The 13,396-nt window shown below is 49.7% G+C and overlaps 1 protein-coding gene across 1 annotated transcript; it reads left to right on the plus strand.

Annotated features, from left to right (window-relative positions):
* The first annotated feature begins 1,291 nt into the window (after window positions 1-1,291).
* On the plus strand, window positions 1,292-7,674 carry BTN1A1 (butyrophilin subfamily 1 member A1). The gene is made up of 8 exons (XM_058285065.2): window positions 1,292-1,401; window positions 1,620-1,967; window positions 3,653-3,934; window positions 4,727-4,876; window positions 5,382-5,402; window positions 5,488-5,514; window positions 5,870-6,302; window positions 6,399-7,674. Exons 1-8 carry the CDS (start codon window positions 1,323-1,325, stop codon window positions 6,541-6,543), a joined length of 1,485 nt encoding a protein of 494 aa, XP_058141048.1. The 5' UTR covers window positions 1,292-1,322; the 3' UTR covers window positions 6,544-7,674.
* Window positions 7,675-13,396: the final 5,722 nt, after the last annotated feature.

The following is a 13,396-nucleotide window of genomic DNA, read 5'->3' on the forward strand; positions in this document are numbered from 1 at the left end:
CAAGAAGAGGTTTTGCCTCCAGTAAGGACTGGCAGGCCCCATGCACTGCTTAGAAGAAGGTGACAGTGGCACACTCCAGCCCGGCTTTTAAGGCTGGACCCAGTGGAATTGTGCCCAGAGACACAGCGGCTTTAGAGGGGGCGGTGATGAAGAAGGGCGCTGCCCGTGCGAGGTGGAGGATGGCGCTACCTTGGCCCCCGCCCTTCCATTTTTCAACTCAGAGAAATATTAGAATAACAGCTCACCCTCTTCTGAGCCCCTACTTAGTGCTAAACACATTACATGTCGACTCTCATTAAATCCAACCAACATCTCTCCAAGGAAGGTATTACTAGCCTTGCTCCCAGTTTAGAGAAAGGAACGGAGGGGAGGCAGCTGGCCCAGAGCCTCACCTCGCAGTTCAGTGTGCCCCGAGTTCTTCCTTTTTCACGCTGCCCCCTTCTATTTAGTGCAGCGCGGTGACGGATCTCCTGGTCTCGGAACTGAAGATCACAAATGCAGACTCTTCACTTCTCTGGAACACTTCTTTGGCCCCAGTTGCCTCTGCCAGCGACCTGGGGGCAGGCCTTCCTGAAAGCACGCCCCCTTCCTCCTGCGGGCCTTTAACTATGACCTGGGCCACAGCCATCCTTCTCCAGGTAGCGGAGGCGCCTGGGTGGCTTCTCCACACTCCTCCAGGTCAGTGTCTGCCATGACTCCAGACCCCTGAGAGTCGGGGGTGGGTAGTCCTCGCCGGCCCCTCCACCCCCAGCCCTAAGCCCTCTTGTCTTCAGCCCTTTGCTCTCTCCAGCTCCCCTTCCTTTCCATCTCCTCTCAACTTTATCTCCTTTCTCCTCCTGCTCTTTTCCTTGGTCTCTATCTCTGCCTGCGGCCTCTTATCTCTATCATCATGGTTAAAAGCAAATACCAAATTACCATATTTGAAAAGAAGGTGTTTTGTTTTGTTTTTTAGTGCAGGGATTCCAAGATTTGTTCATTTATCTCTACGATCCCTGCTCATGTGTGCTATGCCTCACAACTTCCTTCTTCAAAGCCTCTTTTGGAGCGTTAGGGCCCATTTTGTTATTTTATAGACGCTTGGCTAACCGAGGGTGGTGGGTGGGTGGGTGCTGATTGTGGGGTGGGCTGGGAAGCTGCCCTGGGGAGGAGGGGAGAGGGGGCTCCAGGTGCAGGTGAGAGAACCCTTGGCAGTGGAGAGGACCCTTGTGGGGACAGCAGAACAGAAGGTCAACAGCCCACGGGGACCTCCTGCCCGTCCCTCTCCTAGGCCCAAGTACCCGAAGGACCCCCACCCGTGCCCTGCTGCCCCACAGAGGTTGGAGATGGCCGTTTTGCCCACCTCCCACCTCCCCAGATGCCTGCTCACCCTCCTTCTCCTCCGGCTGCCCGAGCCGGACTCAGGTACAGCCCCCTTCTGGCTCCCTCCTGCGGGTAGACACGTCTCGATAGATGCAACGGCCCCGCGTGGATGTCCCCGCGGCCTTCGCGGGGGCCCAGATGGCGTCCCCGACGCTCGGAGAGCGAGAGAAAGGGTGCGAGGGCGCGAGGGCTCGCCGGCTCGCGGGGGTCCGCCCGAGCCGGCCCTCGCCCCCATCCCCGCCTCCCGCCCGGCCCCGCAGCGCACTTCGACGTGCTGGGACCCCCGGGGCCCGTGCGGGCGCGGGTGGGCGAAGACGCCGAGCTGCCCTGCCACCTGTCCCCCAACGTGAGCGCCGAGCACATGGAGCTGCGCTGGTTCCGCAACAAGGCGTCGCACGCCGTGCTGGTGCAGCGGGCGGGGCGCGAGCAGCAGGCCGAGCAGATGCGCGAGTACCGCGGCAGGGCCGCGCTGGTGCGGGACGGCCTGGCGGCGGGGCGCGCGGCCGTGCGGCTCCACGCGGTGCGCGCGGCGGACGACGGCGAGTACCGCTGCTCCTTCCGCGACGGCGACCGCCACGCCGAGGCCGCGGTGCGGCTGCAGGTGGCAGGTGAGTGCGCCTGCCCCGGGCTTCCGGGGCGCGACAGCGTTCCCAGGCAGTTTCCTCGGGAGGCCCCAGCTTCATTCCTAAAGCCCCCTATCGGTGGGCGGCGGTCGGGACCCTGCGGTGGGAGATGAGGGGGAAGAGGGCTTGAGCTGAGAGTGCAGGGAGAGAAGCAACACCTCCCTCCTGGGGAGCTTCATTTCACTTTCCTCCTGCCTCTCCCCCTCAATTGCAGGGTGTGTGTCCCCCCGTTCTTAATTAAATAAGTGCCAGGTGTAATGGCTGCGTCGCCTTCTTTCATACAAGCACGCCATAATTTACTTGGCCAAGTCCCGGAGCTGGACACTGAAGTGGCCACCCTTTTTCACCGTGACAATAAGGCTTACATGCGCTCAGGCTGCTCCAGGATTCCTCCCGAAGGGCTGATTTCCCAAGGTCATAGGGCAAGGCAGTTTGTTAATACTCTAGAAGAGGTTTTGCCTTTGTTTGCTTTTTTTGCTTCAAGACAAAACTCAGGGTGAACAAGAAGCCAAGTGGTAGGCATGCAGAAGGACGTGATGCACGGAGCTCTGACTTTCCTCTAATAGTAGATGCAACAAGTCTCTTTCTAAGCTGTTCTTCTATTGCAAAACTGGGAAGCTCCTATCCTTCAGGATTTTGCAAGAATGAAATAAAATTAGACAGCACCTAAGAAACTGCCTCATCAATTCTAAGAGCATTATATACTTGTCAGGTATTATTACTGTGCTTTAGACTTCTTTAATATATATAATATACAATACACTGCCATTTTTTCATTCAAATAATGATAAAATTTGAAAAATACTTGGGTGAAATCTGGATCCCTGTGAAGAAGTGTCTTAAAGTTCGATTATAAACACATAAAGGATTTGATAGTGTAAAACTGTGATTTTCACCCTTACAAGTCACAGGCACCTTTGAGAACCTGTTGAAAGTGACAGCCCCTTTCAAAAAAAAAATTACATGTTCTCACATATGCATACAAACTTGGAATATGGATTTAAACCATTGGTTGCAGAAGTGTGCTTGACTCTTCTCTGTAGCTTAGTGTTCTGTGTACTCTGTGGAGTTGTAAGGAAAGAAGCTTTCATGTTGATTTATGTTATGACACAATTACATGAGGGAAGTTGAGGTTGAATCCAGGTAAGAAAATTCTCTAGCAGGTAAAAGAAAAAAATGTTCAACTGCAATCTCAGTGCAAAGACCCCGTACTTCCCCTTCTCCTCAAGGATACTCCTTTCACCGTGCATCCTTGTTTTCCTCCTCCCCAAAGCCTTCTCTTAATACTCCATACCACTGCTGGCACTCCCAGCCTAGAGCTCTTACTTGCCTCTGAGCCATTGTCTTGCTTTCCTCCCCACTAGACAAGCACCCCTCATGTCTGTCCATCAAATTCCTGCTCACATTTCAAAGGTCCACAAATGCCTGTCCTTTCTCTAGGGCCATGGCCAGTGGCTACATCCCAACATGGCATCGCTCTCACAAAGTATAAGCATTCCCTTAATTGATACTCCAGATTGCTTGTGAAATGAAATGTGGAGATCTGAGCCCTTCCCATTCCCAGTCCCGTTATGCCTCTCTCTCTCTTTCTCAAACCATGGAGCCCTGAGCCTATAAGGCTCCCAGAAAGGAGCCCACTAAAGAATTAAAGCCAACTTCTCTCTCCACAGCTCTGGGCTCTGATCCTCATATCCACATGGAAGTTCAAGAGAATGGAGAGATCCAGCTGGAGTGCACCTCTGTTGGATGGTACCCAGAGCCCCAGGTGCAGTGGAGAACTCCAGAGGGAAATAAGTTTCCATCTACGTCAGAGTCCAGTACTCTTGACGAGGAAGGTCTGTTCACTGTGGCAGCTTCAGTGATCATCAGAGACATCTCCCCGGACAATGTTTCCTGCTGTGTCCTGAACTTCCTTCTTGGCCAGGAGAAGGAAGTAGGGATTTCCCTACCAGGTCAGCAGAATCAATGCTTTGTTGTATGTTGACACAACTTCATGACCAAACCACCTGGGACAACTTCCCAGCCACAAGCTCATGGAAAGAGTGGGATACTTGCCCACCTCAGCTCCTGCCCACTGACTTGAGGGGAGCCCCACTAAATTCACCAGAAGAATGAAGATTTGAAGTCACAAATCCTACCCAGATTTCATGGAAATTCCAGACTTTCCATTTTTAAAAGAATGCATCTTAAGTAGAGAAGCCTTGTCCATGGAGACCTTCCTGACCCAGAGCCTTCTGTCCTTGAGTAGATTATTTTTCTAGTTGTATTATTTCCCGCCTTGTCCTCCTTGTTCCTCCCCAGCCCGTGCTAGAGCTCTGTCCAGGTTTCTGGGGCCCCCAGGGCAGCAGTTCTGCTCACATGTCCTCCAGACACTACCTCTGGTTCAGGCAGGGACCTTTCCTTAGTCTTTGTTCATCATTTCAGTTCTATCTGTTATACCTAGAGGTGCCATTTCCCCTTCCTTATCACTCATCCCCTGGGCTCCCTTCCTGCACTGATAGTTAAGGAAGAATTTTCATAATAATGTGAAAAGGTTTGTTATGTTTTTATTTCACAGATCCTGCCCCATAACAACTCTCGATTGTCTTTAATCCTCTCTTTCTGAAAAGTTTGGGTGGCATTGGAGCCACTGTTTTTTGCCATGGGAGGGTTGGGTGGGGGTGCAGGTCGTACCCTCTTCCAACTGCTCCTTGGATCTGGAAGCTGGACGTGCTCAAATGACCTTCCTGTGGATTTTGTTTTAGCTCCCTTCTTTCCAAGGCTGTCTCCCTGGATGGTGGCTGTGGCTGTCACTTTGATGTTCCTAGGACTTCTCACCATTGGGTCCATATTTTTCACCTGGCGACTATACAGGGAACGATCCCAAGAGAGGAAGGATGGATTCAGCCTTAAAGGTAAATCAGAAAATTCTAGGCTACTTGTCAGCAGTGCTTCAGAGGAGGGTGGCATCCAAGTCCTATGGGATTACTTCCACCTGGGAGGTTTTTATTCTAGAACTCTCAAATGTGGAAGCGATTATATTCTAAAGTCACCAGTACCCAATCTGAAGAGTAAGAATGGGGGCATGGGGCACAGGCAGAGTCAGAACCAATTCTAGTTGAGATCTGAGACCTGCTCTTTGCTCACTACTCACCCTCAGACCCTACTCCCACTTTTCACTCGGTTTCGTGGTAACGCTCTCTTATTAAAGATCTGATCCCAAGCCAACAGGAACTTCCTGCGTTTTTCTTAGAAAACAAAACACAGCAAAATCCTTGTTCTTGATTTATCGATAATGTTTCAGTAAGCAGGTATTCACTAATGAAACAGTTCCTCCTTTGTGTATTTCCCACACCAGTTTTGTCCCCTCCCTCATGTCCACTATAGAAGGGCATTTAGGTATTTCTGTTTGTTTTCCAGAGAGACTCCTGGAAGAGCTCAGTAAGTAATCTTATTGTTTCTTCCACAAGGTTTGCCCTCTCATATGATATAAACGGTCAATGACTACCTCTCCCTTTCCTTCCAGATTGGAAAAAGACTACCTTGCACGCAGGTCAGTGGCTCTGAACTTCTCAAGGGCTCTGAAGTTCTATTTCCCAGGGATTCAAAATCCCGTGATTCTTGGAAATACAAATACTAACACCGTTTTAGTGAAGAGGTTAGAGAGGGGAGGAGTGACAATGAATGGCCTCAACTCTGTCCTTGAGGGACATCGAGGGTCCTCGGGAGAGACCAGATTAGCCCCCTTTGTGGGGGTGTCATCAGCTCTTCCCTCCCCCTGCGGCCCATCCCCTCCTGGGGACACCTGCCAACTCCATAACCGTGGTTCTTTCTGTGGCAAAAGGAAAGGTGGGTCCTGTACTCTCTAACACTCACGGAAGCTCAACCCCCTCTCTCTCCTCCCCCAGTTGATGTGACGCTGGACGCAGACACAGCCCACCCCCACCTCTTCCTGTACGAGGATCTGAAATCCTTCCAGCTGGAGGACTCGCGGCAACAAGTGCCCGAAAGTCCGGACAGATTTGACTCCTGGCCCTGCGTTCTGGGCCGCGAGGCCTTCACCTCGGGGAAGCATTACTGGGAGGTGGAGGTGGGGGACAGGGCCGACTGGGCAGTCGGGGTGTGTAGGGAGGACATGGGGAAGAAGGGATTTGACCCCCTGACGCCTGAGAACGGGGTCTGGGCTGTGGAGTTGTACGGCAACGGGTACTGGGCCCTTACGCCCGCGCGGACCCCTCTCCCCCTGCAAGGCTCCCCGCGCCGGATTGGGATCTTCCTGGACTACGAAGCAGGAGACATTTCCTTCTACAACACGACGGACGGATCGCATGTCTACACCTTCCCCACCACCTCTTTCTCCGGCCCCCTCCGGCCTTTCTTCTGTCTGTGGTCCTGTGGCCGAAAGCCCTTGACCATCTGCCCAACGGCCGGGAGGCCTGAGGGGGTGACGGTCGTTGCTGACGCCCGGGACCTTTCTAGGGACACCCCGCAGCCCCCCGTGGGGGAGGGCTCTACTGCTGGGGGTGCAGACGCCCTCCACTCTAAACTAATCCCCGCCCAGCCCAGCCAAGGGGCACCTTAAGGGACACCCCGGCTCCGCTGCTCTCCTTTGCTCGACCCTCTCTCCTGCAGCACCCCTGAGGCCTCGCTGCCGGCTTCTCCCAGCCGGTTCCTCCTGTGGGTGCAGGTGAATTAGGTGAACTGCCGCTCTCGGGAGAGTCTGTGTCACTGTTTGGGGGGTGGGGAGATGACTTTTATACGACTTCTAGTGCACCCCTATAGGGAGGGACAGGGAGCAAAAATCAAAGGGCCAGCTCAGGAATCGAGTAGGGAATAGGTGGTGGCGTGAGGTGGTGGCAGAAACGTCGTGATGTCCAGAACGGGGGCTTGCGGGCCTTAGACCAGCAGAAAACCTCCAGGGTGCTGCGAAGGGGGCTCCCAGGCTGAAATCCCACGTAGGAACTTGGAGGGGAGCATGATGGAGATGAACCCAAGCCGGGCATGAATCCTGGCCCGCCCCCAGAGTTTCTAGGGCCTACGTCTCAAATTGTCCATGCCGCTTCCTACAGAAACGGGCTCTGCCTCTGTGCGAGCTGAGCTGTTGGCAAGGGGCAGTGAAGAGGAGCTGGGATGAGCAGGTCTGTAGGGGCAGAGAGAAGGGTGATAGCAATCTTGGACAAAACTCAAAGGTTGGCTGTCCAGCCATGCCTTGGGCCCTGTTCCCCTCTCTGCGTCCGCCTGTTTCTCTCTTGCCTGGAGATCCGTCCAGCCTCACTTCATTGACTCCACGAGTTCCCAGTTCTCTCCCTCCTGATCTGGCACCTCTCCCTACGGAAGGCATTTCCAGGACACAGTCTTCAGTGATTCACGACCTGATCAGCTTTCTCAGCCTCCTCCCCCTTAGCCCTTATCCTGGCAGCCAAACTCCTTCAACACACCCCAGTTAGCTTCAGCTGCCATCCATTTCCATACCACCGTGCCACTCTTCACTCTCTCGGCACCAGCCTTCCTGCGTGCTGCACCTCCTGGGAGTCCCCTGAACGCTGTGTGATTGTGCTCAGGGCAGCTGGACTGCGCGCACCCCGTTTTTGTTTGCCCCAGGCCTTTTCCTGTATATGTATGGCCTGCCTTGCCAGTGGTCTGCAGTTTTACCCGGGCTCATACCTTCCAATTCCACTGTATTCTTCCTGTTTCCAGGACAGATATTGCCTATCGTCTTTTTCTAAATAAATAAGTCGGTCTGACTGCTGAAAGAAATCTTTGTATCTTCCTCTCTTTATTCCAACAAATGGAACTGAAACAAAAACTGGAAAGAGACCTGTGAGCATAGTAATGCAGCTGGCAAGAGCAGTGCCATTCTCTCCAGTCCAAGACCCACCCCAAGCCTGTGGCAATGGGCTCACCAGGCAGGCAAGCCTGAGAAACCGTTGCACCATGAGGGGCCAACTACTTGCCAAAAGGCCAGTGGCGACCCTCAGCCTCTGTTTGGGTGGTGACTCCGTTTTCACTACCAGGAAGGTCACCGGCCCCGGCGTTGGTAAGGGAAGCCACGCCTTCAGATTAACAGTACTTTTCCCAGTAGGAGGAAGGTTTGGAGAAAAAGAGGAAAACTTTAATGGTAATAATACCCCATAATTTAAAAAAAACGAAAACTTGGAAAACACTCTTCCAGAGGAGAGGCACTTTGGATTCTTGCTTGACACTCCCCCTAGTTCAATGAGAGGCCCATTTTCTCCTCTGTTGCCCCAATCCAGGATTAAGACTAGTTCCCCTCACAGAGGGTCTGATCTTAAAGCAATTCAACCAGACCTGCTGCCTCCAAAGAGTCACCAAAAGGTGGGAAGTCATCTCATGTGTAAGCCTTCTGCTGAGAAATCATCAAAATCAGCTTTATTATCAAACCACAGGATCTCCAAATTCCAAATTATGTGCATAGTAAAGTATTATATCCATTATTGCACCATATTATAATCTCATGATTAGGGTAAAAATCAATTTTTCTAAATTTTAAGTCTACCTGCTTCTGTTATAGAGGATCGTAAAATAACTAAAACCGAACATTGGCTCTTGGGTGGAAACTCTGAACACCAGACAGGTCTATTTTTATTGCAGTCACCATACTTGAAGCAAAACATGGCAGTATTCTATTACTCACTTTTGTCATTGTCAGCTCCCCGAGCCCACCTCCATTTATGTTGTGATTCTGATTTCTGGTGTCTTCCTTCTGATTTGGGGTCCAAGACCTGCACAATAATGTATTTGTATAAAATCATATTTCCATGAATGTATTACTAGATTGTTTAAAAATGTATACAGCATAGGTTTATAAGTCAGGAGAGAGCAGAGAGGTTTTACTTTGGGAAGGTGGCAAGAGGAAAATGCAATCAAACTTGAGGATGGAAAGTGGCTGCCAGCTCCCATCTTTCAGAGACAAGGACACTGAGGAGAAGTGTAAAAGGCCATAGCATGTAACCAAGCCAGGACCAGAAAGCAGGTATTTTGCTACCTGTCCAAGAGATCCTCCACTGAGCAGATCACAGTTGAGTAGAATAAACTGTTAATCCAGGGGCTGGAGCTTCACAGAACTGGTTTGAGAATGTGCCAAGGTGGGACCCCCTGTGTCAGGAGATTCTAAGTCATAGGAAGGGAAATGAGAAGAAAAAAGCAATGCAGCATGCCACCGGCTACCTACACTTGGAGAACCAGACATGAGAAACACTTATCACACCTTCAGCATCCAATATCCTCCTTTCCTTACCCCTTCCTCACACACTATTCACCCCCCACTGCCCACACCTCATTGTATCCCTTGGAAGAGAACACCATTCATCTCTGCTTTAAAAGCATTTGTGTTTAAATGCTCCACACCAATGCAAGGGGTTGGTGTGGGGTGGAGTATGGGAATCCTGTATTTTATGTATGATTGTTCTATAAACCCACAACTTCTCTAATAAATATATATATATATGTATTAAAAAGTATTTTTATTTAAATTGTACTTTCAGAAAGTCAAAGAAAAACAGTCTATTCTTTAAAAATACTTGGTACACCAACATTCATAGCAGCACTAGTCAAAGGGGAAACAACCCGAGTCCATCAAATGATGAATGGATTAACAAAATGTATATATATGCAGTAGAACATTATTCATCCATAAAAAAGAGTGAAGTTCTGGTACATGCTGCAGTGTAGGTAAACCTTGGAAATGTGAAATAGGAATGATAAACGATTTTAATAACCATCTTGATTTGCCTGAGCTTCCATTTTATCCAAGGAATTATAAAAAAGAAACAGAGGTTAACTGAAGCAGGCTGACATACCAATCATCCTTTGCGGTCCTGATAAAACCCATACCCCGGCCTGGGAGGAAGAACTGTGACAAAGAGTTCAAGCTGGCACCAGCAAAGTTTGCTGATCTTCACCAAACAGCCACAATCTTACACCAACATCCTGCTTGCTAAGCAACGAACTGGGCCTCCAGGACACCTGCCCCGACAGCCCCTGTTGCCAACATAGTAACCATATATCATGCCCCTTTACCCCTCCCCATTCCCACACCATCCCTTTGTCTCAAGCAGCCATATAAGCTGCTCCACCAGCTCACACCTTGCAGCAGAAACCTCTTTAGGTGCTGCTCCTGCATTAATGCTACTTTAGCTCAATAAAACTGCTCTGCACCCCCCTTTTAAAGTCTTTATTTTATTTTCAACACAACAGAAACATGATTGCCAAGTGAAATAAACCAGATACAAATGAAAGCTATTGTACGATTCCACTTCCATGAAATATCTAGGATAAGCAAATTCATAGAGACAGAAAGTAGACTAGAGGTACTGGATGCTGGGGGAAGGGGAATGGGGAGTTCTTGCTTGATGGGTAAGAGTTTCTTTTTTAGTGTAAAAGTTTTGGCAAAAGTAGGTGGTGATGGCAGCACAACATTGTAGATGCCACTGAATTGTCCACTTAAAGATTGTTAAAATGGCAAATGTCATGACATATGTATTACCACAATCAAAATTTAAAAATAAATACTTGGGAACCTTAGGCAGTTGCTTTGCTGAATTAATGTGTAATGTGTACCCTCAAATATATGTGTGAAACCTTCCCCAAAATAGATGGGGCTGCCACAGGAACCCCTCCCTGAGAGAAGAAGGAAAAGTGGTCACAGATTTTAATCAGCTTCCCCTCCTTATCTTTAAGGGAAATGGTGACCTGGCACCGTTCCAAGCTGGCGGTAGATTCTTAGGAAACTCCAGTGTCCTTCCTTTCCTCTCCAGTTCTTTGCAGGATGCACTCCTAAGGAAGAACTTATCTGATGACCCAAGAACCTGCCCCAAAGCTCTGCACAGCTGGCAGTCACCAGGTCCACAAAGCAGCTGGAGGCAATGCTCAGTCTCTTGGTTCTGCCTCGTTTCCCAATCTCATAAAAGAAAAGGAATATGGCACCTCCAAAGCTTTTCCAAAGTCTCTCTTTGTCTCCTGAGGCAGAGTCAGTGATACTGTGATTTCAGAAGTACTCGAACGGCCATTCTCCCACCACCACAACAAAACTGAGCCAGACAAAAGGACAAACCCTGCGAGACTGTGCTACCGTGAACTAAATATATTGTGTAACATATCGTGTGATTCCATTTATATAAAATGTAAATATAGGTCATTTTATAAAGAGAGCTTAACTTGAATACTTCAATTCCTTAGACTTTGGGAGAAAATACAAAACTAACTGAAATATTTATTTGCTAATGCTTGATTTTTTCCTTTAAGCCAGAAGCAAAAGCCTTTCGCCCCACAACTAAAGATCAGGCTAGCAATGCAAATGCCAGCAAAACAAGAGCTGACTTCATTTCACTCTGCAAGATGCCAGCTCTGGCAATCCCATGTTTGGGGGTGCCTGCCTCTGCTAAACAGAGACTCTGTGAGGGCACTGAGCCCAACGCTGTGCAACCTCCTTTCTAATCAACAGCAGCTCTTCCTTGCCATCTTTCCGCACATCCTGATTAATGTTTCTTCTCCCCCAGGCAACACTGTTGTCTGCTCACCTCTCCCACGTGCACCAGTCCTTGACAACCCACTCCCAACCACACCCACATTTACTCTCGCCTCTCATTTCATTATTTTAAGGTGGAAACACCTTATTTTCCTGAATACAAATGAAAGTTGTTTTTTTTCCAAAGTGTGTATTATCCAATATCTCGTTCCTTAGATAAAACCAAAGTCAATACTTGGGTTTATCCTCCCCATTAAAAAAAAATTTACTCTTTTTTATTTATTTCCATAGCTTAAACTAATTGATCTCTGGGGAGTGGGTTTCACACCAAGTGAGAAGCTTTTTGGTACAATGTGGCTGTGATGGTTTAAGACCATGTGAAATAGTGAAGCCTGACTGATGCCCACGTAGAAGGTATCAGGAGAACTGGTCTCCCTTTAATGCTTCCTTTTGAGATAAGGGCCCTTACTTTTTATCCTGTGTGGCAGAGACTGCTAGTTTTCACCCAGATCTTTTCTTCCCTTCTCCCTCAATGTTAGGACCCCCACATTTTAGCTGGACACACGGCCACCCACAATGAAGCCGACACCCCCATTCTCCCTTGCACCCAGCACTACTTTTGGGCAGCTGGCAGGTAACTCAAGGGCACGTACAACTTGAGGGGTGTGCTTGTAAAGGCAGATGCCTTGCCCTCCCTTCCGGGCCACGGGTGCCTGGATGGTGGGAGAGGAGCTCATCTGCAACAGGCAGCGCAGGCAACAGCCTAGGGATGGTGTAATGGGGAGCTGGCAAGAGCCAGGGTCCTTGAGGACTTCCCAGAGCAGAGCCTCCTAACCAGCGTGGGCTCTTCCTAGGAGAGGAATAAGGTCCTTTCTCAAGCCACAGTTATCTGGAAACTTGCTGACACACAAATGAAGCTAGCTCCTAACTAGTAAACCCCTCATACCCTCCCCCACAAAAAAAGATTCTTGGTGCCCTTGCAAGAAACTGGGAATTTCGCAGGTTAGCCTATTTGAATTACTCAGTTTGAACTGGCATTTCGTAGCACCTGAGGTTCTTATGACCTTATTGCCAAATCTTCCAGTGATTGGAAAGGTACAATGGGGGCCAAGAGCCTCCCAAGGAAAGTCAGGCGTGAGGGCTGAGCAACTCTGTCCCTGTCCCAGAGGCTTGGCTGGCCACAGAGGACCCTGGCTAGGAGCCCCTGTGTGCTTTGGAGCGTGGCTGCTCGAGCGGCTCCTGGCCAGCTTGCTAGAACCCAGAACCTTTAGCCCCATGCCCAGCTCCTGAAACAGAAACAGCATTACAGCAAGCTCCCAGGTGATTTGTGAGCATGCCGAAGTACTAGACACTTTCTCTCCTGAGTGCATTGGAGTATTATGCGTCCACTTGGGGCGGACCTCAACTGGAGTGCCAAGCACCCTTCAACTGGTGTGCTCCAAATTTTGGTCAATATGAAAATGTATTTTTGGGACAATCGACCATGCATAACCCCAGGTGCTTACGGTGGAAGAGCACTTTGTATGTTCTATGTGTGGTAATCCATGTCATCTTTACAGACCCCCATGAGGCAGGGAGTAGCCGAGAAACAGAAAGATGAGGTGGCCTCCATTACCTGCTGTTAAGCAAGAGAGTTGGGCCTTGATCCCGGGCCACCTAGCTCGAAGGTCCATGCCATCGTCACCACATTACAAAGCACCTTCAGTCACTCCTCCGGGCGGAGCAGATCCTGTGCTGGATGAGAGAGCTCCCTACAACCTGGAACAAATAAAACGCAGGTGAGCTAACATAACATCAAGCTGCTGCCAGAGAAAGCTCTTGTACTGGACTGTACATGAATTTGGCCTCATAGTCTTATAGGGCTGACATCAGTTCCACTTAAATAGCAAAATAGCATAAAAGATAGTCGATGCCCAGGACACCCACTGAGAGAATGTTTTACCCTTGT

This window comes from Dasypus novemcinctus, chromosome 22 (assembly GCF_030445035.2).
Source record: "Dasypus novemcinctus isolate mDasNov1 chromosome 22, mDasNov1.1.hap2, whole genome shotgun sequence".
Taxonomy (NCBI): Eukaryota; Metazoa; Chordata; class Mammalia; order Cingulata; family Dasypodidae; genus Dasypus; species Dasypus novemcinctus.

What these genes read in the sequence shown, in the direction of transcription:
- BTN1A1 (XM_058285065.2), top strand. Translation starts at nt 1,323, where the DNA reads ATGGCCGTTTTGCCCACCTCCCACCTCCCCAGATGCCTGCTCACCCTC. An exon ending in GCTGCCCGAGCCGGACTCAG is followed by an intron (nt 1,402 to 1,619) that starts GTACAGCCCCCT and finishes CCGGCCCCGCAG; the next exon opens with CGCACTTCGACGTGCTGGGA. An exon ending in GGTGCGGCTGCAGGTGGCAG is followed by an intron (nt 1,968 to 3,652) that starts GTGAGTGCGCCT and finishes CTCTCTCCACAG; the next exon opens with CTCTGGGCTCTGATCCTCAT.